Source organism: Oreochromis aureus, linkage group 3 (genome assembly GCF_013358895.1).
Source record: "Oreochromis aureus strain Israel breed Guangdong linkage group 3, ZZ_aureus, whole genome shotgun sequence".
NCBI classification, from domain to species: Eukaryota; Metazoa; Chordata; class Actinopteri; order Cichliformes; family Cichlidae; genus Oreochromis; species Oreochromis aureus.
Window position 1 is genome coordinate 60,046,276 of NC_052944.1, and position 27,679 is coordinate 60,073,954.

General features: G+C 39.1%; 1 protein-coding gene and 1 long non-coding RNA gene across 2 annotated transcripts in view; one reads left to right on the forward strand and one right to left on the reverse strand.

Moving 5' to 3' along the window:
• Positions 1–5,898: 5,898 nt before the first annotated feature.
• LOC120434019 overlaps positions 5,899–27,679 on the reverse strand; it is a 63,062-nt gene continuing 41,281 nt past the window's right edge. The window contains exons 8-10 of the mRNA XM_039601389.1: positions 14,378–14,448; positions 7,832–8,095; positions 5,899–7,752 (exon numbers count right to left, since the gene is read on the reverse strand). Of these exons, the coding sequence (XP_039457323.1) occupies positions 8,087–8,095; positions 14,378–14,448 (80 nt within the window). The 3' untranslated portion in view covers positions 5,899–7,752; positions 7,832–8,086. The remainder of the gene's footprint in view (positions 7,753–7,831; positions 8,096–14,377; positions 14,449–27,679) is intronic.
• On the forward strand, positions 22,556–23,611 carry LOC120436046. The gene is made up of 3 exons (XR_005610077.1): positions 22,556–22,612; positions 22,699–22,863; positions 23,058–23,611. It is a non-coding gene; the product is annotated as an uncharacterized LOC120436046 (long non-coding RNA).

Here is a 27,679-nt window from a genome sequence, read left to right on the forward strand (position 1 = left end):
TCTATTCTGTTCTATTCTGTTCTATTCTGTTCTGTTCTACTCTGTTCTATTCTACATTCTTATAGCATTAACTCTTTTTAATAAAAGCAGGAAAGTTGCTCAGGCAAAGCCCATTGAAAAAATGATAAAGACAGCTTTGAACATACATCGAATATACGCCAACCATTTCTTCTCGGGTTGCTAGGTGACAGTGACTCAGTCAACTGCTATCCTGAGAATCGCAGCACTTTGAGATGACAGTTCTAACCACTTTAGCATCAGCACACTCTGACATACCCGCCCACCTCAGAGCAGAAAAAGAATAACTGAAGACTCACGTCAACTGAGGAGAAATGAAAGGCACCCAGCATAAAATCTTTGTCAAATCAAACATTTCAAGGTTTGTATTTTTTGTGTGCGTGTGTGTGTTTGGAGGTTTGTGTTTTCTTTTAAAAACCTCTTTATCTACTATCTACCTGGACCGTATTTATTATTATTATACATGTATGTATATGTATATATTATTATGTTTGTATTTATTATTTTTCAATAAATTTAACAAAAAAAAAATTTAACACATTATGTACCAGTACTGTCTTTCATCTACAGAGTGAGCTCACTGAAACTTTCAAATGACTGTATTTTTTTCAAGCATCAAACAAAATTTGATTAGGTAACTTGACTTACTCATTGAACGTATTGAAAAACATTTTTGCTGTTGTGTCACTTTTTTGTGTGTTGTTTTCTTTTGGGTTTTTTTAATTTGTTTTGTTATTCAATCCTGTGATTAACCGTATGAGTGACAAATTTTGTTTCTGTAATCTGGGAAAATAAAGAGGAAACCACTTTCACGAAACAATATTCATTTGGAAATCCTTCAAAAACATGTCAAAATATCAGCTGATAAACGACACCTCAGGTCTTACAGCAACAGGAAGTTGGTTTATTTCATCATATCTGAAAAAAACTTCCCACCTGACCCTTCAGAAGAAGCTGAGGTTTTGCACAGTAAAAAGGCAAAAAAATTCAGAACATCGGCTGTTATCTGCAGTTTTTTTCCCCTAGTAATACCATATACATTTAAAGTTTTCAGGGTAGAAGTTCTCAATTAAACTCTGTTCAAAGCTGCTACCAGATCAACTTCTCTTCCAAGTTTTGTTCAGCGTTGTTTCTATAATGAGTTTTCAGCAACAATATTACTGCATATATCAGTGGCATGGTCGATTTAAAGTTGTAGAGTGACTTTAAATAAAGAGCATCGATTTAAAGTCACTCTATTTTATACTTTATTAGTATAAAAGCGAGAGCATCGCTTTTATACTCAGCTCTCTCTTCACCATGACGGACCAGTACAATGTCCACATCACTGCAACCACAGCACCAATCCGTCTATCGATCTCCTGCTCCCATCACTTATGACCCTGAGATACTTAAACTCCTCCACTTGGGGCAGGAAGTGGAGGAGTATCCTCTTTTATTTATTGGACATTTTCTAGTTGGTGTGATTCTGACTCTATGGTCTCGCTTCAGTCTTTAAGGTTCCTTTGCTTTCTTTTTATTTAATTGTAGTTTCTCTTACTTTTTAGAGTTGGCTATTTGATTTGTCTTGATAGATGCTCAATCATCCAAGTAAGAAAATTGCAAAAATGGATTCTGTTCATCTGGATGTGGCGGACAGGGCTATTTGATTTGATTCATTATGTTGTGCTTCATTAATCTTGCCTCACCCTGAGTTCCCCCGTATCCTGTTCACTGCGAGTTTCCTGCCTTTGTATTTAGCAAGTTATTTAACTTTCAGTTTTACTTTATCACTTTGTTTTATTTTTTATTTTTTATTGTTGTTACTTTTTTGTTTAGTCTTTAGTCTCAGTTACAGCGTCTGCCTCCCATGCTAGCTCCTTCCTGTTATATTCTCTTTGCCTTCTCCTATAGAGTTTTGTTTGTTTGTAATTTTACAACAACCTTGGTCCTGTACTACAAAATGACTTCATGATGATTCATTTTCCACAAATCTCTATGAGTGCCACCTATTCCAATCAGGCAATTTATCTGATGATGATAAACTGTTGATTAAACATCCATAAAGAACAACAACAACAAAAAAAACTGCGACAGTGCTGCAAAAACACAACTTATTAATGCTGAGGAGAATCGTTATTCTGGTGATTTGTTAAAAACAAAAAATATGTCATGAAGCTCCGGCATTAAGTCGCCCATTTCATTCTAACTGTTCTTCATTTCAATTCTGTTTTATTTATATAACAGCAAATTGCAATAACTTATACTGTAAGGTAAAGACCCTGCAATCATTGATTTAACAATGCATTTTCTGACCTTTCTGTCTTCCTGTGTGTGTGTGTGTGTGTGTGTGTGTGCACACACCTTGTGATCAAAGTCTGGCTCTTGCTGCTTCCTGCTCCTCAGCTCGATCCACCTGGGGTGAGACTTTTTAACAATTACTGAATTATTACTTCTGAAATTTGCACATTTGTATACTTTGGCCCTGTGATCTTAGCTTCTGTTCTGCTCTCTGCAGGAAACCTGGATCCTTTGAGTGATTTACCTTTAGAGAGAATTTGGGGATCTGTCTAAATTGGACGTTTTGTAACCTTTTGTAACAAACCCCTCATTCTGTTGTTAGAAATAGTTTTCCCTGTAAATAAATAGATTGATTATTTAATCCTCAGTCCCCGTTTCAAGTCTTAGACATGGATTCATTTAAACATTAAAGCTTACTGTTCCACAGCCTCATAAGGAGAGGCGGTTTGTCAGCAGTCAAATTGAAATTAGGTTGAACAGGTACTCTTCATTCTGTTTTCTAGTAGCTGTAACTATGGCAGTGTAAAGGACTTGCCAGCAGATTAAAAAAAGTATTTTTAAAAAATATACATTTTCTGCATCACTACTTAAAGGCACCTTCCCATGACGGGCAGCGTAGTAGCACGGTGGTTAACACTGTTGCATGACAGCAACAAGTGTCCTCTTGGATCTGCCTGGGGCCTCTCTGTGGAACTTGCATGTCCTCCAAATACTGTAATGCTGTTAGTGAGGTTAAATTGCCTGTTGTTGTGAATGTGAGTGCAAGTGTGTCTCTTAGCCCTGACAGTCCAGGGTGTACGCTGCCAATCACCCTCTGTCATTGAGTCTCTGCTATCCAAGAATAGTAGACTGAGACTGAGAATGTGTTGCATGTTAACCTTCTGGTTTTGTACACTCGTTCCCATTCATTTCCTATGGTGGTCGCATCTGACCGGGAACACCACAGATTTAACAAAGTTGATTAAAACACCCAAAATTCAATGAAAGAGGTGATCATCAATTTTATATGTTCAAGTGCATAATGTGTGTGTGTGTGTGTGTGTGTGTGTGTGTGTGTGTGTGTGTTTCATTTTTTGTGCACCTATGAACCATTGGACAAACAGTGATTTATCCCAAAGACAAAACTCATAAATAGTTAGATAATGTGTGCTGTGCAGCGAGAAGTGTTCAGACCTCAAAAGTGGAGATTCCTCCGATGTAAGGACCCATATCTTTCCTAATGATTAATAGAGGGGCAATAAGTCCTCCCTTTCAAGAGAATAAAACTAAAATATCATTGACTTCTACCCTTCTACCTCTCAAAGCACTTTAAATATCCATATGACAGTTTTGACCATCATATCTTTTTGTGAAATTCTGAACCAATAACTGGATGTGACCGCCTACTTTAAGGGGAAATGGAGTCCTATGGCAACAGTTCAGGTCATTCAGGATTATTTGCTTTTCCAGAAGGCTGTTCTGGTTTCTCTGAGTTCACACTTGATTCTCCGCAGATTGATTGTTGAATTGAATCTATTCAGTGCCATTTTGTGGAAGCAGAGCAGCTTTAGCAACAACTCAAATCACCACAGAGAACTGTGCCTACAAAGGGGGAACAAAGGCAGAGGGGAACTGTGAAAATCCAAAGACTCCATCATTACAAGAACTGAAAGAAAGAACTGACATAAACCTTTAAAAATGCAATTTCAAAACCACTAATTTAAATCCAAATTGGTTTATTTTGTGGTTAAAAACAAACTGGAAATATCTCCAATTTATCTTAACACAATCGGGGAATCCTGTTTCTCTATATAAAGCAGTATAAATATAATCTGGAATGACATTCCATTTTTCTCGTTGACTGTGCTGAGTCAGTGTGAAAGTGAAGTAACAATCAGTTTCAGGATGAGACACTCTGTCACGGTACTGGGTCTGTCACCCAGTATGTGTAATTCTGATTTAAGTTATATTCTTTGATTTGTTTTTCACAGGTTTGGTTCTCTTTATTGTTTTCTGTTTCTGTTATATTTAATTCCTAGTTTTAGTTTTCTGTCACTATCTTCCTTGTGTTCCACAGTTAGTTACTCTCGTCTCCATGTTTCATGTTTCCTCTCTGTTTCCCTAGTCAGTCATGTCTCCATGTCCCTTGCCTACTGTTCAGTTTATTTAGTTTTGCTTCCTCCCTGTATCATTATGTCTGATTAGTTCCAGTTTTCCCCTCGTTATCCTTTGTGTATTTAGTCCTCTGTCGTTCTTTGGCTGTTGCCAGATTGTCTGTATAGCTCACCTTCTGTTTCCCATGTTCTCTTTCACCCAAAATCACAATCACTGTTATCCAAGCCTAAGTACTACTAGTACTAGTAATATTCACAGTGAGTGGGCAATTCAAGGTTCAGTATCTTGAACAGCACACCTCAATAAAGTGGAAAAATCGGATCAATCCACCAACCAGGTAGTCAGCCCGCCATCCGCTGAGTCACCACATGACCCCTTCAAAATTAGTTATAGTTAATTTTCAAAGTGTTATTAGTCTTCATAGCTGTCACATTAGCAGACTGATTACTTGTAGCCTATATTCAAAATGGTATCTTCGGCCCAAAATTATTTTATTGGACTTGAAATATATATATGTAGAATAGAATAGAATAGAATAGAATAGAATAATCCTTTAATTGTCCCACAAGGGGAAATTTGGTTGTAACAGCAGCCAGAAAGATACATATACAAACAAACAGGACACAGAACAGAACAGAAACATACACAATTTTTTCTTACATATTTACATTAAGGACAATGGTTACTATAAACAGAGTATTGTACAGTTATTAAATTAAATAAAAATATATACAAATAAGAGGCAAACCCAGGTTGTAGTGTGAATCGGTTGATTAACTTATTGCGCAGATGTAAACATCTATGATTGTTGGGAGCAGTTCTGATTGTACAGTCTGACAGCTGCAGGGAGGAAGGACCTGCGGAAACGCTCCTTCATGCATCTAGGATGCAGCAGTCTGTCACTGAAGGAGCTCTGCAGTTCAGCAACATTTACATGCATGGGGTGGGAGACTCTGTCCATCAGAGATGTTATTTTGGCCAGAGTCCTTCTGTCTCCCACCACCTGCACTGGGTCCAGGGTGCATCCCAGAACAGAGCTGGCCTTCCTGATGAGTTTATCCAACCTCTTCCTCTCAGCTGCCGATAAACTGCTGCTCCAACATACAACACTGTAAAAAATGACAGATGCCACCACAGAGTCATAGAACATCTTTAAAAGCGCTCCCCGTACTCCAAATGACCTCAGCCGCCTCAGCAGGTAGAGTCTGCTCTGACCCTTCCTGTAAAGAGCATCAGTGTTGTGGCTCCAGTCCAGTTTATTATTCAGGTGAACACCCAGGTACCTATAAGAGTCCACTATCTCAGTATATATATATATATATATATATATATATATATATATATATATATATATATATATATATATATATATATATTAGTCCTGTATTTACTTCTTACTAGATGAGCACCAGTCACATGCCACTGCACTTTGGGGCCCTAAAGGTAGGAGGGGCCTATTGAAAATGTCTGTATACTGATATTCACAGTATTATGGTAAACACCACAAGAGATCCACTATATGCTTAAGGTATGATTTTATTTTGAGAACCAAACTTCTTACACATTAAAATGGACAAATTTCCTGAAACGCTTTGCTGGAAAAAAGGCATGCTTATACTTCAAGGAGTCACTAGAGGGAACCAAAGGACCACAAAAAAACTCCACAGCCCTCTTCAAAGCACACAACAGTCTCAATCTATAGTAATCTAGAGTTTTAGCTTATTACCTACAGCTGTCTGCTGTGTTTTTTAAAGAAAACAGAAATATACAAACAGTGTTTATAAAATATGAACATATTTATCTAGTCTATGAACATGTTATTTTCCCCAACCATGCTGTGGTTAGCACACAACCCAGACTAGCCGGTACACACAGTAACAAACTAATAGTAAGTTGGTAAGTAGATTTCATATATAACACATTTAAACCTAAAGTGCTTTTATAATTCTGTCTAGAAAATAAAAAAGAGACTATATATCCAGTCTGTATATGAAATAACCCAAGATCACCCAATCCTCCAATCACAGTTCCAGAAATTAGATGTCTAAAAACACAGAGACAGAAAAGGTTTGTCTTTAGCTGAGACTGAAACTGTTATCTGACGTCGGTTGGGAGGTGATTCCAGAGACTGTGCAACAATAGCAACAGCACCTACTTTTGAATTGAGCTTAAACTGCAGGATGATCAGAAGTGTATTTTTTAAGGCCTTCTTAATGAAGGCCTTAATGATCTGGAGGAAAAATACAGACACACTATTTCTACCATATATGCAGGTTTGACACCATGTAGGCTTTAAACACAAACAGCGTCTTAATACTGAATTCTATGATTCACAGGGATCAAGTGCAAGCCTGCTGACACTGTAATAAGATTAATGAGTAACTCTGGTATACAGTGTGGAACAATAGTTCAGTTTAAATTAAACAAAGCTATGCATGAGCTTTTCTGGATCAGAAGGTCAGATCAGAAGTGTGTGTTAATGGGTCATACAGTAACTTTGTGACTTCCATGCTTCTGCTGTGTTAATCAGAGATGAGCAGACCAGTAAGAATAGATAAATCTACAGTCAAACTTTTGTGAACCTGCTCTGGAAGTATTTCAACAAAAGCAACATAAAGTAAAAAATGAGACAGATGATGTCTGTGTTGTGACATCATCAATCTCCTGGTCCAGTCCCTGTTAAGCCTGTGTAGGTGGGATCATCACTGTTACAGGAGGCATTTCATGGAGTCCAGAAAGGTCAGGAAGGAAAGTTAGATTTATTCTATTTAAAGAATTAAACAATTAACAGCTGCCAATCATTGGGTTATTAGGTCATTGATTATTGATTATTGGTTCTGGATAAATATAAAGACACCATGAGGAGAGTGGAGATAAAGTATGGACAGGACACCACCAGGTAGCGGACCAGGGTCAGCGTGAGCTGTTGGTGTGTTGAGGCAGAGGGCGGAGCTCCAGATGTGGGCTGGACTGAAACTGTGCTCAAGGAAGAGATGGGTGGTTTTAAGGCAGGAAGTGGAGCTTTGATTGGAGGTCTACCTATAGAGAGAATCCCATCTGTTCAGGTGAATACATAAATAAAATAAAAGGTGAAATCAGAGTGAAGTTCCTCATCTGTGACAGTGATCCAGCTGGATGGAGACTCTCCATGACCGCTGATGTCACACTTGTAGAGGCCTTCATCAGACCTGGAAACATGCTTGATGGTAATGTGACCTGTAGGCTCTTTCCCGATGAAGACACCATCTTTGAAGAAAGCAGCTGGGAGGTTGGAGGGAGTGGTCTTTGTTTTACAGAGCAGAGTGACGTCATCTCCCTCCATCACAGGGAGGACAGGACTCTGCAGGATCACTGATCCACCTCAACACAGAGACAAACTACAGCATTTCATCCATTTACACACAGCTTCATCAACACTAACTCCACACACTCAGCTTACCAGTGACTGTCAGGTTAACCATGTTACTGATGGGACCCTCTCTGGACTCACACCAGTAAACTCCACTGTCCAGTGGAAAGACATAACTGATGTTACAGGAGGAACCAGCTGGTATTCCCCACCCATCTCCACACTGAGTCCTCTGTTGTTTTTTTGTGTTTCTTGTCAGATTCCATCTCGTAGAGCTGTTGTCCTCCTCACAGCTCAGAGACACAAAGTCTCCTTCGAAGAACTGAGATCGGTTGGGGCTCACTGTCAGATGAGCTGTGAGGGAGAGGAGAAAACATCCTCCATATTTCTTAACAATTGCAAACCTTTTAAAACCACGAACCACTGTGATTGGCTGCGTCTCTGTCGGACAGCTTGCGACTCATAGCAGTGTGCAGGTAGCACCGTTCCTAAATTGTTAATTATTGACTTGGATTGACATTTCGTTTATGGTTTTCCAGATTGGTTTGCTGCTTTTTCGGAACATTTGACATTCCCACTCATTTGATTTAATGGGAGAGCATTGGAGCTCTATATCCACTGGCTGGCTTAACTTAATCAAGTTTTATTTATATATCTTCAAAACACAACAGCGGTTGCCTCAATGCACTCAGGTGCCTGCTGCACAATTTCTCACTTTCCAGCTCAATCTCTCTGCCTATCAAATCAATATAAGTCCATTTCTCCTTCTTTACTTATAGCTGCTGGAAGAAGATGCAGAAAATCATGCAAACTTCAGCCAAGAGAGTGTCTGAGACAATCGCATTCACACCTTGAGATTATTCTATTCTATTCTATTCTATTCTATTCTATTCTATTATGAAACTATTATAAAACTGGCCCTTTTAACATGGGAGTCTATCGAGATTGCTTCACTTTTAGAGCCAACAAACATCACTTTTCACTTTCTTGATGCTCCTAACAGTCAGTATTATTAGAAAATAGTGACTAAATTTCAAATTATATGCCAGTGGTACATGTTGTCACGTTACTGTGTTATATGCTACCATGGATTGTATCATACACTCATTTGTGTATGATACATACACGATGCATACAGTATAACACATACAGTAACTATGTATATTTTTAAAATGTACTAAAATTAACTTAACAGTTAACATAAACTGGAGAACTTACATACTTTGTAATGATGCACAGAACAATACTCAAAACAGACAATCTGAAGAGCATTTTTACAGATGACCAACTCATTACATTTACTGATCAACAAACTAGTGTGGATAGTTGTGCTTGTCAAGCACATGCTGCTTTCCCTGTGACAAAACAACAATCAAGATGCCAGGTCAGATCAGAATGAAAATTCTCAAAAACATTAGTGCAACCTCTACAACATTTAGTCATTTGTACACAATATAGTAGCAATTTCTCCTTCCTCTGAACAAATTGCAAATGCTCTTGGACATGTATCAGTTGCTTTCATACAGTTCTCTGCTGTCGACAACATTATCATTTGCTTATGTCATGTCAGTCAAAATGAACTGTACTTTTGGATGCTAAATAGTCGTTCCCAATAAAACTAATAGTCTTTATTTCATTGCTTGAATCATTACATACAAAACTGGTGAATTAGTTTTCAAACGCATTCAGCATTATTATTTTTTCCTGGAAATGCCCCCTAAATTGAACATTTTCTCTCAGGTGAACTTGAGCTTTCACTGACGAGGAGGTGTGTGAAGTAATAGTTGTAACCAATGACAAGCCACTTGTTCACAGTCACTCATGGATCGATCCCAAGAACCCTCAATTGGCAAGCACATATGAACCGAGCAGGACATAGTATGAACCATTTCTACAATTCTGTGACACAGAAATGGAAGGTCAGCATCGTGGAAGAGGGGTGAGGATGCGGGGGGGACAAAACTGGGGATGAGGGAGAAGATGCCATATACATAGGCAGATCCCTAATGAAATTAGGGCAACACTTGTTGACCATGTTGTCAATCACTGTCTCACAATGGATGAGGCTGGTCAGAGGATCCAACCAAATGTTGGAAGAACACTGTGAATTTAATCAGTCAAAAATTTTGTAGGGAGAACAGGTATGTATAGTATTGGACAGTAATCCAACATAATATCAGGTCATAATATCTCATGTTTAGTGTACATTACTGTAATTTTACTGTACACAGCTATACAAAAAGTGCATAGTGCTGTCTTGAGCACTTACAGATAGTGTCACTGAGTTCTGACCTTTTTTGCATTGGAAAACACTGAGAGAATACTGTACACTGTCATAATGGAAACATGACAAAGCCAATTGACTATCTTGTTCATCAAGATGGTGTCAAGACTTCTCATTTTGATGACACTGGCAGTTTCATTGACATAAATACTTGCTTTTGAGGAATGGATTATCAATTTTGAGCAAGTGACTTGCTTTTGCAGGTTATCCACTAGGATTTGCAGTTTGCACCAAATGCTTTCAGAAATGCGCTGCTGTGCAAATGTTAATAGTGATGTGAGAAAAGCACCAAAGTGACTGAGAAAAACTGTAATATCCAAATCTGGGTGCATCAAAACAAACACAGTGCTTCCAAGAATATCATGTTTGTTTGTTTTGTTTTGTTTTTTTGCAAAAAAGGCTCTGGATGTTAAGCAGTTAAAGTTGTACTGTCTCAGTATGACATGAAAGTGGGACAGGATGTGATGTCTCTGAGTTTCACCACAACATGCACAACAGTAACGTGTAACTACTTCTCTTTTCTGGATCCCATTACTATGAAAAATTAAAAATGTGACAAAGATCCAAAAATAATGCATTTTTATATGGAGATAACTGCAGGCAAGATAAAATCGGATCTATCCCACCAATGAAAAGCCTCTATGAGCTCTCCTAAAGCACTTTACAGACTTTTCTTTTATTAGAGCTGCTGAGTTTCCAACTTTGACAGAAGTTTACTGACCTTGGTTTGTTGTGCAGATCAGTAATAAGGTCACAACTAAAGAGAAATGATACTCGGGTTAGGTTCAGGTTTTCGACTCAGGAAGGCATGCACAAAGCATAAAAAGCATTTTTAAAGTCACTAAACTCCACTTTTAAAGCTTTTAACTCCACACTCCACACATGCTTTAAAAGTCATCTTTCAAAACTGGAAACACTCTAGTTTAAAAGCAATCTAAGCTGACAGAAGTGTTTTAATAACATCATTTTTAAAAATGTCAATTAAAAAAATAAATTTTACATTAAAAACACAAAATGAAGCTAAAATGTAGCTTGTTTAGAGTTTGTGGGGACCTTAATAATAGTTAACCTCTTAAGCCCCAAGCCTAACTGATCTCCTGCCTTTTGCCCCCGTATCAGGGGGCATTGGGGCTTTAGAGGTTAAGACTGTTGTTTCTTAAATTTTCTTTTTTAATTTTTTTAGACTTTGTTAAAGAATATCATGGGAGCTGAAAAATGCTTATAGGAGTACCAGAACAACTTAAATGAAATTAAATGTTATTGGAATCAAACTCAACAGAACATGTCAGCTAGTGTAGTAATAATTCATTATGTTGTACTTACAGAGCAGCCACAGCAGTGTTATTTCTTCCATTCTTTCTCTTAATGGTATTATTGACATTTTGATCATAGTCAAACGTCATAGTCACATCTTGTTGGACACTCCTCCTTCCTGATTCTGTGAGACACTGCAGTTTAGCTTTGCCCCCCTATAGCTTTATGAGAAATGTTCCTTTTCATAAGTCTATAAAGTGAGGAAATGAGAAATGTTTCTTTGTTTTACGAACCAGAAAGACCCAAACTACTCTTGTCATGAGAATCTTTGTTTTAATATTTATCCTAAAATTTAAACTGCTTGGTTCTTTCCACTGTTTGTGACATCGGTTTAGCTAAGAGGAAATGAGATTGAGCTGTTTTTTAACCTGAATCAGAGAGCCTCTCTCTGCTTTAACCACTAAAATGTGGTGAGAAAAAAAGGGTACAGCTTGCCTGGTTCAAACTGGTTTCAACCTTTTTGCTCAGCTGACCCACATTAAGCATCCTTTTTCCGTCTAGTGTCGCAAACAGGGCCGCATGGTATCATTCAAAAAGCTATTCATTTTAAATGAAGAAATAAAACAGAAGCCTTACACAAAACATGGATTTTGTGGTCAGTACAAACAGTGGTGTTGATAGGTTCATTGGTGGAATAATGGCATACACAACATTGTTTAGTGCTAACCCAAACGAAACACTACAAAAACCACAGGTTATCTCAGAGGAGAGAACCACACAGTGACTGGAGACCCTTTTAACTCCCAATGCATAACATACCAATGATTTGTCACATTGTGTCGGTATGTTAAGTTTTGGGATTAGAACATGTTAGTGACTGAGCTCAGATGGCCTTTATAGAGCACTGGCATGCTAGGCCCAGTTCTTGCCATTGTCATTAATTGGAAATGAACTACTCTACTCCTCTAATGCCTGCAAACGAGGCACAAAACAGAAAAACAAACAGGCCGACAGAAGGGCAACATGGAGTGGATTGTCACATTATCCAAAGTTCTTGGGCAGTGGCGGTCATCCCAGCCTACTTCAGGGTATTACACAATAAAGCCTGAAATAGCACTGACCAGATCTAACACAGCTTAGAATCACCATTTAACTTAACTTGCATATTGTCAGCCTGCTGGGGAAACCTGAAGTAACTGACATAAACACATGCAGGGATAGGTTGAACATGTGAGGTGGCAGTGTAAGTCACCGATTAAGCACATCTCATAGAAGTAAAAATGATTTAAGATAAAGGTGCTCATCCTTCTGCTCATCTGGGGGAACATTAGCAGTTTCCCAGGCCATCCAAGAGACATAATCTCTTAGGCGTGTCCTGAGTCCACCTCAGTGTCTCCTTCCTCTAGGACAGGCTCAGAACACCTTGCCCAGGAGACATCCCAATCAGATGCCCAAACTATCTTAATTTGCATGATTAAAGACATTCTTCTGTTTCGATTCCCCTTGGTGTGGGAGGTAATTAGCTATAGTTTTAACTCCAGACGTTGCAAGTAAGATTCTGTGTGTCCTTATTTAGTGAGGATGTTTTACTTCCTGCCCTTTATGTCCTCACCTGTGTTTGTATATGGTAAACCATTAAGGGAAGGTAAGCACTGTACAGGGTGAGGGGAGATGACCCTTTGTCAGCAGGAAGTCACACAAACGCACCCCCATCCATTTGCACTCATGTGCATACACACACACACACACACACACACACACACACACACACACACACACACACACAGTGTTTTAACCTTTTGTGACCTTTTGTGGGTGTTACAATGGGTGGTGCTTGTATTCACTGAATAAAAGGCTGCAAGTGAAAGCTGTTTCTTTGAAGTTGGCTAGGAGACAGGCGAGGAGCGTTCAGCTCCAAGAGCCTGGTTCTGACCAGCCTTCCCTTGCTAGCAGGTAAAAAACCATTTCCGCCGTTTTCTTGCTTTCTTCATGAGTGATGAGTTTCTGAACTAGATATTGACTATAGATACTAGATATTATTGATTTTTGATATATGATATTATTTTTGCTCTTAAAGTGTGTATTTTATCCAATACCATGTGGCAGTTATTCACCACCAAAAAACAAAGAAACAAAAAACTGTGGTGTTACTGTCACTTGGTGTCCACTCTCTGCGGTAGAGTATCATTTACTATTCCTGGTCCAATACACAATGGTGTTTTTGTGTAACTGATCAGCTTATAGATGACTTCTTATTTTATACTGTAATCTTCATATGCTTCATGCAAAGATTACTCTCTATGTATTGACTCTCTAACTTATAGTCACAGTATTCACTCACTGTGTCTTTAGGGATTTGCTAGCACATAGCCAACTCACTAGCAGCATTGCCTCCTATCCCTCCCACACTTTCCTGCTCATTGTGTTTAATTGCTCCTCATCCTCCTTCAGCAGTAATGGCACTTTTAATAAATGTAGGTAATGACACCCAGTTAGATCATCGGAAGGTCACTAAAATCAATACTGAATCGGTCTGTAACTTTGTCAAAACAATGTTGGACTGAAATCAAGGGTTGTTCTTATGGTTCTAATTTCTTCAATCAGTGATAAATAGTAAGATGCTCTAGCTTTACCTGAGACTTTCTTATAAAGCAACAAACTATTTCTCCAGGCTAAATGACGATCTTCTAAATTTGTTATTAATCTCTGGCTCTCTTCCTCAGCATATCTTTTATCCTATCTTGATTCTCTCACCCCAACCGGTTGCTGCAGATGGCCACCCTGTCAAAGGGGCCCAGAGACTTTTACGTGACTGTGGACTCAAGTGCAGAACCAGATATGGAGATGGGCCAGTTAATTTCATACAAGGTTTATTCGTAAACATAAACGAAGGATTAAACACAACATCCGTCGTGTGGTGACCTAAAGTGGCAAACTGTGAACAGAGGAGACAGTAGTTAATGGGGATACCAAAATTATCCAGGAGGGAATTAAGGTTAATGGAGGAAATTGGGTTACTTGGCAGGTGGAGTCTTTCAGGCTTAGAGGGAGAGGTGAAGGTCTGGGTGGCAAGCCGAGTGCCATGATGCTTGACTGACCTGAGTTGCAAGGTTCCTGTGAAAGCTGATGGTAGAAGGGCAGGCAGGGCGGTACGTGTGGTCAAGAGATCCTTGAAGGGAAACAGAGCAATGAGTGGTGTGGCAGATTCCAGTGACTATTTACCTACAGATGGCGATTGGAGCTGAGGAGTGGAGAAGTGGCATGATTAGAGAACTATAGCACAAAGAGAATGAGCTAAGTACTCAAATTTGGTCATAGAGTGAGAAAAGTTTAAAAACTGCATATAATTGCAAAGTTTTATTGCCTTTTAAAAGCTACAAATATTACTTTCTGGTATTTAAACATGAATCAGTCGACATGACACCAGACTGATGATAATTCACAGTCATAAAAAAAAACTGTAAAACTTTGTCTACAAACACAGAACAAGGTCATAAAAGTGGGTTAAACCAGCTGGTTCTTCTTGCACCATCATGTGTCTCTTGGTTGGTTTAAGAAAGCATTCCTGTAACTACATGAGAGCTGAAGAAAGTGCACCTGAATAAGCTGCAGAAGGTGGATGGATGATAGATGGACATTTTAATACTAAAATTAAATAAAAGTAGAGCAGAGGTGTCAGAATGCAGAAACAAAAGGCCTCATGTACAGTTGAAACACTGACAGCTACCACAAGACAAAATTTGTTTCTACCAATATGCAACAGGAACTATTACATCTGTATCTTAGTGCAGATGTGAGTCATTTTAGCATTAAATATGAATATATACTGGTTTTACCAATAATCTCCTTTAATTTTTTATTTCAACTTCTTAATATGTTTGTCTTTGTGTCATGTGCCAGTCTATTGTTTCAATAATATCTCATCTCTATGGGAACAAAGACAAAAGAAGAAAAAAAAGAGTCTAATTTTCTCTGAAAAGAAAACCACAGCACTGACAGCTATGATTGGTCAGGAAGGAGGAGGGTTGTGTTACCTGATGTGAACTGGTCAAAGACCACAGCACAATGAACAGAGGCTTTCTACTGCAACTACTTTGTAAGTCCACTTTTTTTATTTTTATTTTAGGTTAAGGTTAGAATTTTTTTTTTCATACTGGACCCAAATCCTAATAAATACACAACGAAATGATGCTGTAGCCGGATTTGTGGGCATATTTAGTGCCTCGGTAATGGTTCAAAGAAACAATCTACCTTACTGTGTAACAGCAGAAAAATAAAGAAGATACCAAAAACAATTACATTTTATTCATATAGTCCCAAATTACAACAGTTGCACGGCAAAGACACTACAGAGAAAAGAGCAAACCTGAATAATCAGATAACCCCTATAACCAAGTTGACAGTGGGAAGAAAAAACTCCCTTTTAACAGGAAGAACCCTTTGGCAGAACCAGACTCGGGGAGCTGTGGCAATTTGCTGCAACCAATTGAAGGGTGAAGTCAGGCAGGTATCTCTATGGACTTTGATGTTTACAGACAACATTGTAATTTGAAGTGAGAGCAGCGAGAAGATGGAAGAGAGCCTGGAGATGTGGACGTATGCTCTGGAGAGAAGAGGAATGAAAGGAAGTAGAATACATGCATGTGAATGAGAGGGAGGACGGTGAAAAAGTGAACATGTAGAAGAGTTTAAATACTTGGGGTCAACCATTCAAAACAATGGACAGCGCACAATAGTGGTGAAGAAGGGAGTGCAGGCTGGGTGGTATTAGTGGAAATGAGTGTCCACCTCTCTCATTTCAGAGATGAGGATGTTAAGAGTTTCACTGAGGATGGACAAGAATAGAAATGAATGCATCAGAGGGAACACTCAGGATAATCAGTTTGAAGAAAAAGTGAGAGGCAAGGCTGAGATGGTCTGGACATGTGCAGAAGAGGGATAGTGGATATATTGGACAAAGGATATTCCAGATTTAGCTTCCAGGCAACAGGAAAAGAGGAAGATCTCACTGAAGATTCATGGGTGTAGTGAAGGAGGACACGCAGAGGGTTGGTGGGAAAGAAGAGGACACTAGGGATAAGGTGAGCTTGAGGAAGCTCACCTGCTATGGTGATCCCCAAAAGCAGCAGCAGAAAGATAAAGGTCATTAACATAATTAATGTGTTTTATTTTGTTTAAGTTTTCAAAAATCTAAACACAAAACCAAGGATCTACTATTAATAAATGTTGTATGAATAATACATTGATAATATATTGATAATACATTGCAGCCTTCAATCAATAATTTCAATAACTAAGTTGTTCTTTTTTTGTCAAGTGGCTCTCTCAGTTTAGAAACTCTGTAAAAGCCAGCTGTGTGTAAGTTTAAAAAAAGACTTTCTGCCTGCTCTTTTTCCAAAGCATACATGTTGTCTGCTGTTTACTTCCATGACTGTGGTTTGCATGGTTTTACTCACTGTGTATGTTTCCCACAGTTCTACAAAATCTATATAACCTATAAAATGCTAATATGGACATTTCAGACAGAGAAACTCCACCCACCTGCTGTCCAAACATTCTGGTTTTGAGGAGCATCCATTTAGTGAGAGTTGGCTTAAATGGGCAGGAAATTTAAAAAAAAACTTGTTTCAGAGAGAGAATAAAATAAGGGGCTGCTCCAAAGCAGATAAAGGATTATTTTGAACTGTGATTCATGCAAAGCTACTCAAGTAGCATCCAAGAATAAAAATAAACACTTTGAACTATGAGACGAGAAATTTGCTGACCTTGGTTTGTTGTGCAGTAACCACAACCAGAATTCATACATAAGGCGCAGTGACGATTTTTGAGAACATTAAAGAATTTTAAGTGCGCCTTATAGTGCGGAAAATACGGTACCTTATTAGTTGACTTGTTCAACTGTGTGATAGGAATCATTTATATATTCAGTGCTAGCAATGAAGGCTTTTCTGGGAGTTTTTAGGACAGCTGATAATAATGAATTGCAGTAGCGCAGCCTGGAGTATTAAATGCATGAACTAGTTTTTCAGCATCACACTGAGACAAGATGTTTCTGTGTATTGAAGGACAAAAACAATTGCAAGATTCCTCACAGTTTTACTGAAGGAGAAGGTAATGCCAGCCAGAGTAAGTATCTGGTTACTGATACAGGCTGTCTCACAGCAGATTCTAGCTGCTTAACAGATATGCATTTATTTGTCAGATTTTTCTGCCAATCACTATTACTACTACCAACACCACGTGACCCAAAGCTACGCCTATCCACAACAGACGACATCAGCCACAGTCTCAAGCAGAAACAAGAAGCCAGGTTTTTTATGTACTTCTAGACATCACACCCACTTTAAGTTTCGATCAAATACTCTGCTTAGTTTCACTCTGCTCCTGTGCTCTGCAAAAGCATGCAGTTTCCTGTCAGTACTTTTAGCTCAAACTCAAAGCTGGCCCTCTCTTATACATAAAACAATATAATCAGCAGATAAGCTTTCAGATTATATATTTAAATCCCAACAGTTTCTTTTTCAGATATCCAGCCTGTAACTCCAGGTATTAATGCACCCCCAAACCATGAGACAGGCTTTTAATGAAGACTGATTACAAGGTAGATCTCTTTTTTAATTTGAAGGGGGGCAGGGGGACAAAAATTATTTAAAAATGAAATTTGTTTGATGACAGAACAGTTTTTCACTTTGACTCAGTCCATTTTGGCAGTGTTTCTGGATCATGTTCACATATGACTTCTTCTGTGTATGAGAGAGATTTAACCTGCATCAGTGGAAGGCACAGCAAACTGTGTTCAGAACATTTTTCTGAAAGTGTTCCTGAGCCCATGCAGTGATTTCCTTAACAGAATCATCCCTGTTTTCAATGCAGCATTACCTAAAGTAGAGCTAAGATTTTAGCACGATGGAGGGAGCGGCTCTACTGTGCCTTTTCTGTAAGTCAACTGTTTATATTTTATGTCCAGACTCAGATTTGAATAAAACCTTTTAAATTACAGTAGATTTAAACTACATTACTACATTAGGAAATTAAGCTCTAGTTGATTAGTTATTGGGCATTCATTCAGTGCTTCAGTGGGTGATCACAGAATGGCTCTAACTAGTCATGTGACAATTAGCAAAATAAGACTGAAGATGAAAATAACACAAAGCACACCTTTTTGTTTTACATATTCAGCGATAGTGACATTTTGAGAAGTGCCAAGCCATAAGATGTGAAAAGAAGAAGAATTCAAAGAGATTTACACAGCTACTAACACACTTTTCATTATTGTTTGATACGTATGCCATAAAAAAAGACTTTGATTTGTGCAAAACCACACAGTGGTTTTAAGGTGGTGGTTTTGTTTATTTTAGATCATGTGCAAGGCCAGGAAAATAGCAACTACCACATATTCATTACACACTTTAAGATGAAATGGAACAACAAAAATATCCAGTCTATTGTCTTGTGTTCTCAGTTTGGAAAGTCTGTAAAAGAAAAACAGGTTAATGTAAACTGTTTAGATGTGAAGAAGACTTTTAGCCTATTTGTGTTTGACTGCATACATCTGGCCTGCTCTACACGGAGTATGTTTCCTGCTTCTTGTCAGTCGCCTAAACCTCAACTAACAAAACACGCGTATGTTTTTCCACCTTTTTGTTTTTCTTTATTTCTGTGAAAATTAACCCAACTATCTTTCTTTGCAGTTCTGAACTCACTGCTGAGTTGTTCAACAAAGCAGGGTCAGTAAACTTCTTCTATCACAGTTTCAAGTTTTCTTTAACATATTTTTATGCTTGTACTCTAGCAGAGTACCTTTACATAATTCAACACATGAGGTTAGCAACTTTATAAGTTAACCCAGGATTTGCCATTGTGTTAGAGCCACAGTCCTCCAGGCAGGTTTACTGTGTGCACATGTGTTTTAATGCAGCGGCAGTTTCCACAATGGCTGAAAATGCAGAAAACATGACTGGTTTTCTCCAATACTATTTAAAACTCTGTCTTGGCCTGACTATCTGGTCTGTGATGTGCCATCTGCTTAGCCAGAGGTTGTCTGGTTTCCCCGATCTATAAATTACAGCAGCAAACACACAAATTCCCCGCTCGCTCCTGCAGGCTGTCTATCCTTCAAGCTCGGGTCCTCTACCAGAGGCCTGGGAGCTTGAGGGTCCTGTGCAGTATCTTAGCTATTCCCAGGACTGCGCTCTTCTGGACAGAGATCTCCGATGTTGTTCCCGGGATCTGCTGTAGCCACTCGCCTAACTTGGGAGTCACTGCACCTAGTGCTCCGATTACCACGGGGACCACCGTCACCTTCACTCTCCACATCCTCTTGAGTTCTTCTCTGAGCCCTTGGTATTTCTCAAGCTTCTTCCTTCTTCCTGATTTTGCTGTCATTGGTAACTGCTAAATCTATCACTATGACCGTCTTATGTTTGCCTGCCATCACTATGTCTGGTTGGTTAGCCACCACCATGTTGTTCGTCTGTATCTGGAAGTCCCACAGGATCTTAGCTCGGACACCCTATTGTCCCATTTTGACCAGGTTATACTCGGCACAGATGTTCCTGTACACTATGCCGGCCACTTGGTTATGGCGTTCCATAGCATTGCCTGCTAGCATCTTGCACCCTGCTGTTATGTGCTGGATTGTCTCTGGGACATCTTTACACAGCCTGCACCTGGGGTCTTGCCTGGTGTGATAGACCCCAGCCTCTATGGATCTTGTGCTCAGTGCTTGTTCCTGTGCTGCCATGATTAGAGCCTCCGTGCTGTCTTTCAGTCCAGCTTTGTCCAGCCACTGGTAAAATTTCTGGGTATCAGCCACCTCCTCTATCTGCCATTTTATAATAATAATAAGGGGGGGGCTAGGACTATACCTCTTAAGTAGGGATGGGTACTGGTATCTGGTGCCATGATGGCACCGGTTCTGACATAAACGGTAGTAACCAGACCGAAAAGCAGCGCACATTTCGGTGCTTTATTTCGGTGCTTTTCTTTCCTGAGATGTCATACAATTTAGATTCTAGCCAATTATTTCACCTTTCCGAGGATAGTAGGCGGGCCCAGGTACGTACGTTCTTTTAGAGAAGAGCTACAGATTAAAAACGCCCAAGGTGAAGCGGTCAAAAGTCTGGCTGTACTTCACAGCAAAAGATGCAAACTCAGCAGCCTGCAACAAGTGCTTTAAGCTGATTCTGTGATACTGTCAAAGGAGGTAACACCTCGAATCCGATGAAACACCTGGCGACACAGCGTTTTTTTAAAAGCCAAGGAATACGCCGTATTTGATAGCTTGCTGCAAGACCTCACACCGTGCACATCTACTGCGGGTGTGGTGCCTGTTATCGGACCCGGAGTTAGCAACATCCCCCAAGAACCCGAAGAGTAGAGTCCTGGCCCCTAGCCCTGCAGTGTAGCAGAAATGATGACGGATGATGATGGCAGCAGCAGCCGTTCTTCTCTGCGTGAGTAGCTCAATGTTGTTCATGTGTAATTTACGTTGAGTAGGCTAACCACGTCATTACATTAATGCACGTAAGGTGAACTAGCAAACACCGTCGTAGTTACATGCAGCTGTCTTCTTGTTTGATGGCAGATATTCCCTTCACCCTGGCCAAAAAGGCTAAAATGACCAAAGAAAAAGTGGAAAACAGTTAAACATGAGAGGTTTTTGGACAAAGTTTGTGTTTTTTCCATTGATTAAGCACTGCTTCCAGCCAAGAGTGATACCATATATGCCCTATAGCTGCAGAAAAGGCTTACATTGTTATCTTTTTAGAAAAAAACAGCTGAACATGAGAGGTTTTTTGTGCTTTCCATTCTTTAAGCACCGGTTCGAGCACCGTTTAAGCACCGGCACCGTTTCAAAAGTACCGGTTTGGTACTGGTATCGGATAAAACCTAAACGATACCCATCCCTACTCTGAAGTAACTTAAATTTGTATTTCCATCTAAATGTATGGCTCAACTTTGTTTGTGAAGTTGTTTTTGAAGTCAGACTCATATAAGAAGACAGTGGATCAGTAGAAATAACACTTTCTTTTACTATTTGTTTTTACTGTATGTATCTGCAGCACTGCAGCCTTTTACATGGCATACATTTTGCCTTGGTACTGTAAGCTATTTATGAAAGAATATATCTTCTTTAAATCAATAAGTCTGTAAATTAACAACATTTCTGTGAGTAGTTCTTGAATATGGCTTGCTTGCATTAATTCAATTAAATTCAGTTTTATTTATGTGGCGCCTATACCATTACAAAGGCATAGTCTGCTGTCCTATGGAAAAATGTGTTGAACTTATGACTGATGTAGGTGTCCATGAAATGGACCTGATCATGCTGACATTTTCAGTTCTCTTTGAGTCACAGTTGCAGAAAGGAGACATAAAATGACAATTTTTATTATGTAGGCAAGCTATGGAACAGATATTCAAAGATTAAGCCAATAATTATAAGAATTCATATTTTATATTCAAATTATATTCAAATTTCATTAAGTATACCTACTTTTTATTTCTTATGTAACGATGTTTCTTCTATAGTGGTAGCTTTTTGGTATAAGGAGCTGAAGACAATTTCTCTGGACATTAAAGCACTAACAACTACAAGGGCTCATTTGGAACTTTTGCTTATAATACCTACATACTTGAGTATATTTTTTTATTCCAGCAATAAAAGTGACTGCAGACTTTTATTGGAACCACTATTTTGTTTTGTGGAAAATTAATTAATTAAATCCCTCCTTTCTTACAGCTCATCTGACTGTGAGTCCCAACAGAATTCAGTTGTTTAAAGATCAGTTTGTGTCTTTGAGCTGTGAGGAGGACGACAGCTCTGCTGGACTGTTCCTGAGGAGAAACACAAGCAGACAACAGAGGACTCAGTGTGGAGATGGGTGGGGAAAACCAGCTGGTTCTTCCTGTAACATCAGCTACATCGACCCACTGGAAAGTGGAGTTTACTGGTGTGAGTCCAGAGAGGGCACCATCAGTAACGTGGTTAACCTGACAGTCACTGGTAAGCTGAGTGTGTGGAGTTAGTGTTGATGAAGCTGTGTGTAAATGGATGAAATGCTGTAGTTTGTCTCTGTGTTGAGGTGGATCAGTGATCCTGCAGAGTCCTGTCCTCCCTGTGATGGAGGGAGATGACGTCACTCTGCTCTGTAAAACAAAGACCACTCCCTCCAACCTCCCAGCTGCTTTCTATAAAGATGGCGTCTTCATCGGGAAAGAGCCTACAGGTCACATGACCATCCAGCATGTTTCCAGGTCTGATGAAGGCCTCTACAAGTGTGACATCAGCGGTCATGGAGAGTCTCCATCCAGCTGGATCACTGTCACAGGTGACACACTCACCTGTCTGTGTTTCTGCAGCTTTCAACATTCACAACGTGACGAGAACTTAATGACTGTGTTTGCTTTATTTTAGAGGAACACACCACCTCACCTCCACCTACATCCAAACCTCCACCTACATCCACACCTCCTCCTCTTACCAATGTGTTCTTGTTTGTTGGAACAGTCTGTGTTGTGGTTCTACTGGTTTCTCTGGTGGTTCTGCTGGTGACACAACATGTTTGCACGAAATGTGAAGGTGATTGGTGTTACTCTGATTGGCTACCTGTGTGTTTGTTGTTCTGTCCAAACTTCATCTCCACTTTCCTCAAAGGGAATTTCTAACGTTATGGGTAACACACAGTTATCATTTAGTTATTAACATTCAGATGATTAACAGCTGTCTCCAACTGAAACTGTGATAAAGTTAAATCCTCTCTTTTCCAACTTTAGGTAACTAACCTTCCTGCCCCTAGATGATAACCAGATCCCCCAATGGTGAGCAGGGATTGGACAACGAGGTTGATGATGTCACCTATGAATGAATTATGAATTTAATCAGTGCCATATGTTTATCAACTGTTTTCACTTTGCTTTTGTTTTTTGATCCAGTTCATAAACTTTAGACTTCAACACTGATCATGTTCCATATTCAGTTACATGTTTGGCTCTTCTGATTAGATTGCATAAGGCTGTTTATGCACGCATCTTTGCTGTTTGTTGTTAGATGACAGGATTTTGCAAACAGCCTTTGTAAATCATGAATTGTAAATACTTAACCACATTCTGCGCACTTTGCAGTAGTTCGTTAGGGCTAGCTTTTTTGTGCTTATTTTAATTTCCAGTCCACTAGTACCATGTGCAGCAAAGTTCCACAGTCTACGACCAGATTAACTCATGACACACCTGCACCTGGCTCTATCATCACATTTTAAGACCTGTGTCATGCACAGTACTGCTCTTCTGTTCTTGCTTCTTGCAAATAAACTGTTACCTAAATAAAATGACATTTATTGGTATTTATGGTATTTGTTTTCAGCTTACACTAGTAAGAAAAGAAATGTCCAATTCTGCACATGAAGCTTTAAAAAATCACCACTACTTTTGTTCAGGAAGATTTTCAAAGTAAATTGATTCAATAACAAAGAGTTATGTATTTATAAAAAGTGATGTGTGGCATTCTGTCAGCACAGACTGTTTTTGTCTTAGACAAACTTGGAGTGGATTGGTAGTTACATACTGGCTCAGGAAATGTAAACATTTGTGGGTTTAGTGAGGAGACAGCGGTCAGACAGTGATTACAGAACAACTGAAAACATAAATCAGAATCAGAATATTCGATTGATCCCTAGGGAAAATTATGCTGGTTACATGAGAGACTGAGGTGTTCCAATTGGTTTGTACTGTGTTTTTATTTTTGAGTCTGTTGTGCAGTGGAGTATAAGCTGTTTTAGATAATGGATAATGAATGGATGCCAAATTTGTAAAAAGAGCATCTGAAATTTAAACTCCAGAAGTTTAGAAGTCAACCAGAAGAGAAAGATTTAAAGATTTACATCAGGGACCATTCAGGATAAAAGTTTAGTACAGTAGCTTATTTCATGTAGACTGTTTAAGAGAAATGTTGTCTTGTATTTTGAAGAGGACAGTTACATTTTTCAGGAGTTTCATGTCAGCCACTCTGGTGGACACTGTGGATGGGAGAAAACCACAAAGTGATTTCTTCATAATGAGCCTCAAATGCAGGTCTTTTGTGGTGCTAATAAGTAACACAAAATATCTGCAGCTATGAAACGCTGTCCTAATTATTCTCAGAATTGTAAAAAAAAAGAAAAGAAATTATTGCAAATTATTTACTGTAGAAGTGGTAGAAATGCCAACAGCAGCTCCAGGATGAATAACCTGGACCAGAAGCTGCTGCTGGCCTCTCCTCAGTGGAGAGTGTGCTCTCCTTCTTCCTGAGTGTTTAGTGAGTGGAGGGCCACAATAGAGAACAGGAAGCCTGTGCAGAGGGTAATTAACACAGTCCAAAAAAATCATTGCCTGCCCTCTGCCACCTCTGAAGGCTGTCACCTGATCCTCCTGTCTCAGGAAAAACAGGGCAATCACAGGTGACCTCTTGCACTCTGCACACCACCTCTTTGACCCACTGTCCTCTGAATGGCACATCAGGTCAGGTGGTTAGGTCCCACACCTCCAGGCTCCACTGGGCCATTTGAACTGTGAACAAAAACTAACTGTATCCTTTATTTCTTTTACAAATTTAATGGCCCTAAAAGACTGCTAAAATTCCAGGGCTCAGGGTTTTGAAACAATGTAGATACTGATATATCAAGCAAATATGTAACTTGAGCTGTGATTACTAATTTGCTCAACTTTTCAAGGTCAATTCTGGTTTGTGTCTGAAGCTGCTCACTTCATCATAACTAAACAAATGGCCTTGTTGAAAAGTTAAATGTCACAATCAAGAGGTACAGTGTTTCTATTTTTGTTAAGTTTTGTAACTATTACACAAACAAAAAGTATCATATTTCAGAGACAATTTTTTTTCTCAAATGATTTCAGATCCCTCAATAAACCAGTGTCTGACAAGATATGGGATAAATTTCTTGATAAAAAAATCTGACTACAAAGTACAGCCCATATTGTCTTATGTTTGAGGAGAGGCAAGGCGTCATCAGAATTCAAGGTCAAATGCTGAAATATACTGTATATAAAATCTTGGATCCAGCTGCATTAAGGCCATTCTAATCTATTTTGGCAGCTTACTGAAGAAAATCAAAAGCTTTGTGAGAGCCTTAAAAAAAACCCACAAGTCGGCATATTCAGAATTGAGGAGAAATATTCAAAGCAGCCAAGAAAAGACCTTAAAGAAACATAACGCAGGAGCAGAGAAAAGGGGGTAAATTTGAGTAAGAAATTCTGGAACCTTTTAAAAATGATCAAACTTGAGGGAAAATTGCTGAGATGGTGTCAGAGAAAAGAAAATGATAAATATGATTAATATTCATCAGCTGACCCACAACTTCAATATAACATCTTCACTATAAATATATTCTCATGGCAGTACATTATGAATCAGCTAATGCAGCAAATACCAATTTATGTAGAAAAAGCAAGAAAGCAGACGGAGTCAGAGCTGAAACTTTATCCTGCTTTATTGTCTCTCTGAAAGCAGAGAAGGGTTTTATTGAGATTTTATTTATTTTATTTTCTTAAGGATAGTCTATCTTCTTCTTCTCCTTCTTAATAATAATAATAATAATAATGAGATAGCGGGTATTATTTTCTTTTACACGTGCGTGTAAACAGAGGCGACTTTATCACAAACACTAATTCAGTAATTACAAATGACTCTGGTTTGTAAAAAATGATTCTGCCGCCTCACGCTGCCAACAAACAGCAGGTGCATCACCTATCCAAACTGGGGTGAATTGCACCCAACCCGCATTTAGTCGTGGTCACGTGGTCAGTCGTGGGAGTTTCAAAAGAGGCTTCGGAGCAGAGTTTCGAAACATCTGCTTTTCCGAAGCTAGACACAGCATCAAAACATCAACATCGAGATTCCAATTCTCGAAAGAGAAAAATGAGAAGAAGAGAGAAGTAGAGAGTAGTGATTTCTTTTTCTTTTTTTTGTGATTTCGGTCCTTACTCCCACACCAGTTGGTGGCGGTAATGCACCATTTTGCTGTTTGCCAACCGCCAATAAACCCTATGAAGGAGAAGAAGAAGAAGAAGAAGAGTAATCCAAGCTCGAGCACTGAGACTTTGCTTAGGGGCAGTTAAAACAACACCAATATGTGCTCTACAAGTGGAATCAGGAGAAATGCCGCTGTATATTAGAAGGCAACAGCTGATGGTTAATTATTGGATAAATTTAAAAGGTCATGACGAAAACCATCCTGTTAAGAAAGTGTTAGGGAATTGTTGGGAAAGAGGAAAGGTTTCTAAAAATAGTTTTGGATGGATTGGAGATAGTAGAGCAAGAACTTTTAAAGTGTATGACAAAGACTTCAGTCAGACAGTGTTGTGGCCTTTACGACCCATATGGACATTGAAATACATTAAAGTAGACAGATCATTAACAGATACTAAGAAGAGGAACGTGACCACAGATATTTGTCAAAAATGTTATAACTGATTGGAGAGCAGATAGGTTGGCTAAAGCAGCTGTTAAAAAAGTCGATATAGATGTACATATAACACTGTCAAAATCTGAAGGGAAAAGTATAGTTTGGGCAGAAAGTAAGAACTTCTGGCAAATGGCATAGGATAATGAAACAAAAGGGAGACATTTATATAGGGTGCAAAACACAATAGAAGCTAAGAGGAGTGGCGGATTAAAGAGACAGGAGGAGGTTATTATCAGTAGAATACGAACAGGCCACTGCTTTTTAATTGGTACTCTTTTTAAGATAGGGAAACATCCGACTGGGTTGTGTGATGGGTGCAATGCTATGGAGACGGTTGAGCATGTGCTTCTTAGTTGTAAGAAGTATGCAAGTCACAGGAGGGTGATGAGGGGTGAAATGAGTGGTGGAAGGGAACTTCCGTTTGAACAAGTGGTTGCTAAGTCATGGTGAAGGGAAAGGGGTGGTATAATCAGTAGTGATGTGTCCTGTGTGTCGAAGCTTCGAAACCTGTGTCGGGTAATCTCGGGGGAGGTTTTGTGAAGCGCGTATCGAGGCTTGCTTTGATTACGTATGCAGTGACGTTCGAGGCCTCGCGGGCAGTCCGTACCATGTGACTGATTCAGGAACTGTCTCGCCGGTTTGCACCAGATTCGTAATAAAATGGGCAGCAAAACAGAGCTGATTCCCCCATCACACTGTGTTGTGGAATTTGATTACGTACGTGCTACATAGTTAATTGAGCGTTTCTTCTTCGATGGAACCAGCAAGGAAGAGATTGTTTTAATCTCATCTCTTCTAATAAAGTATGCACGCAGTAATAAATATCACAAAGATAAGTACCATAATATAAATAAACAACACTACAGATCCTATAATCTGATTTCTGTCTTTTAGTTTATTAAAAAGTGAAGCACCAAACACTAGTTTGTGTCATTATCCAAA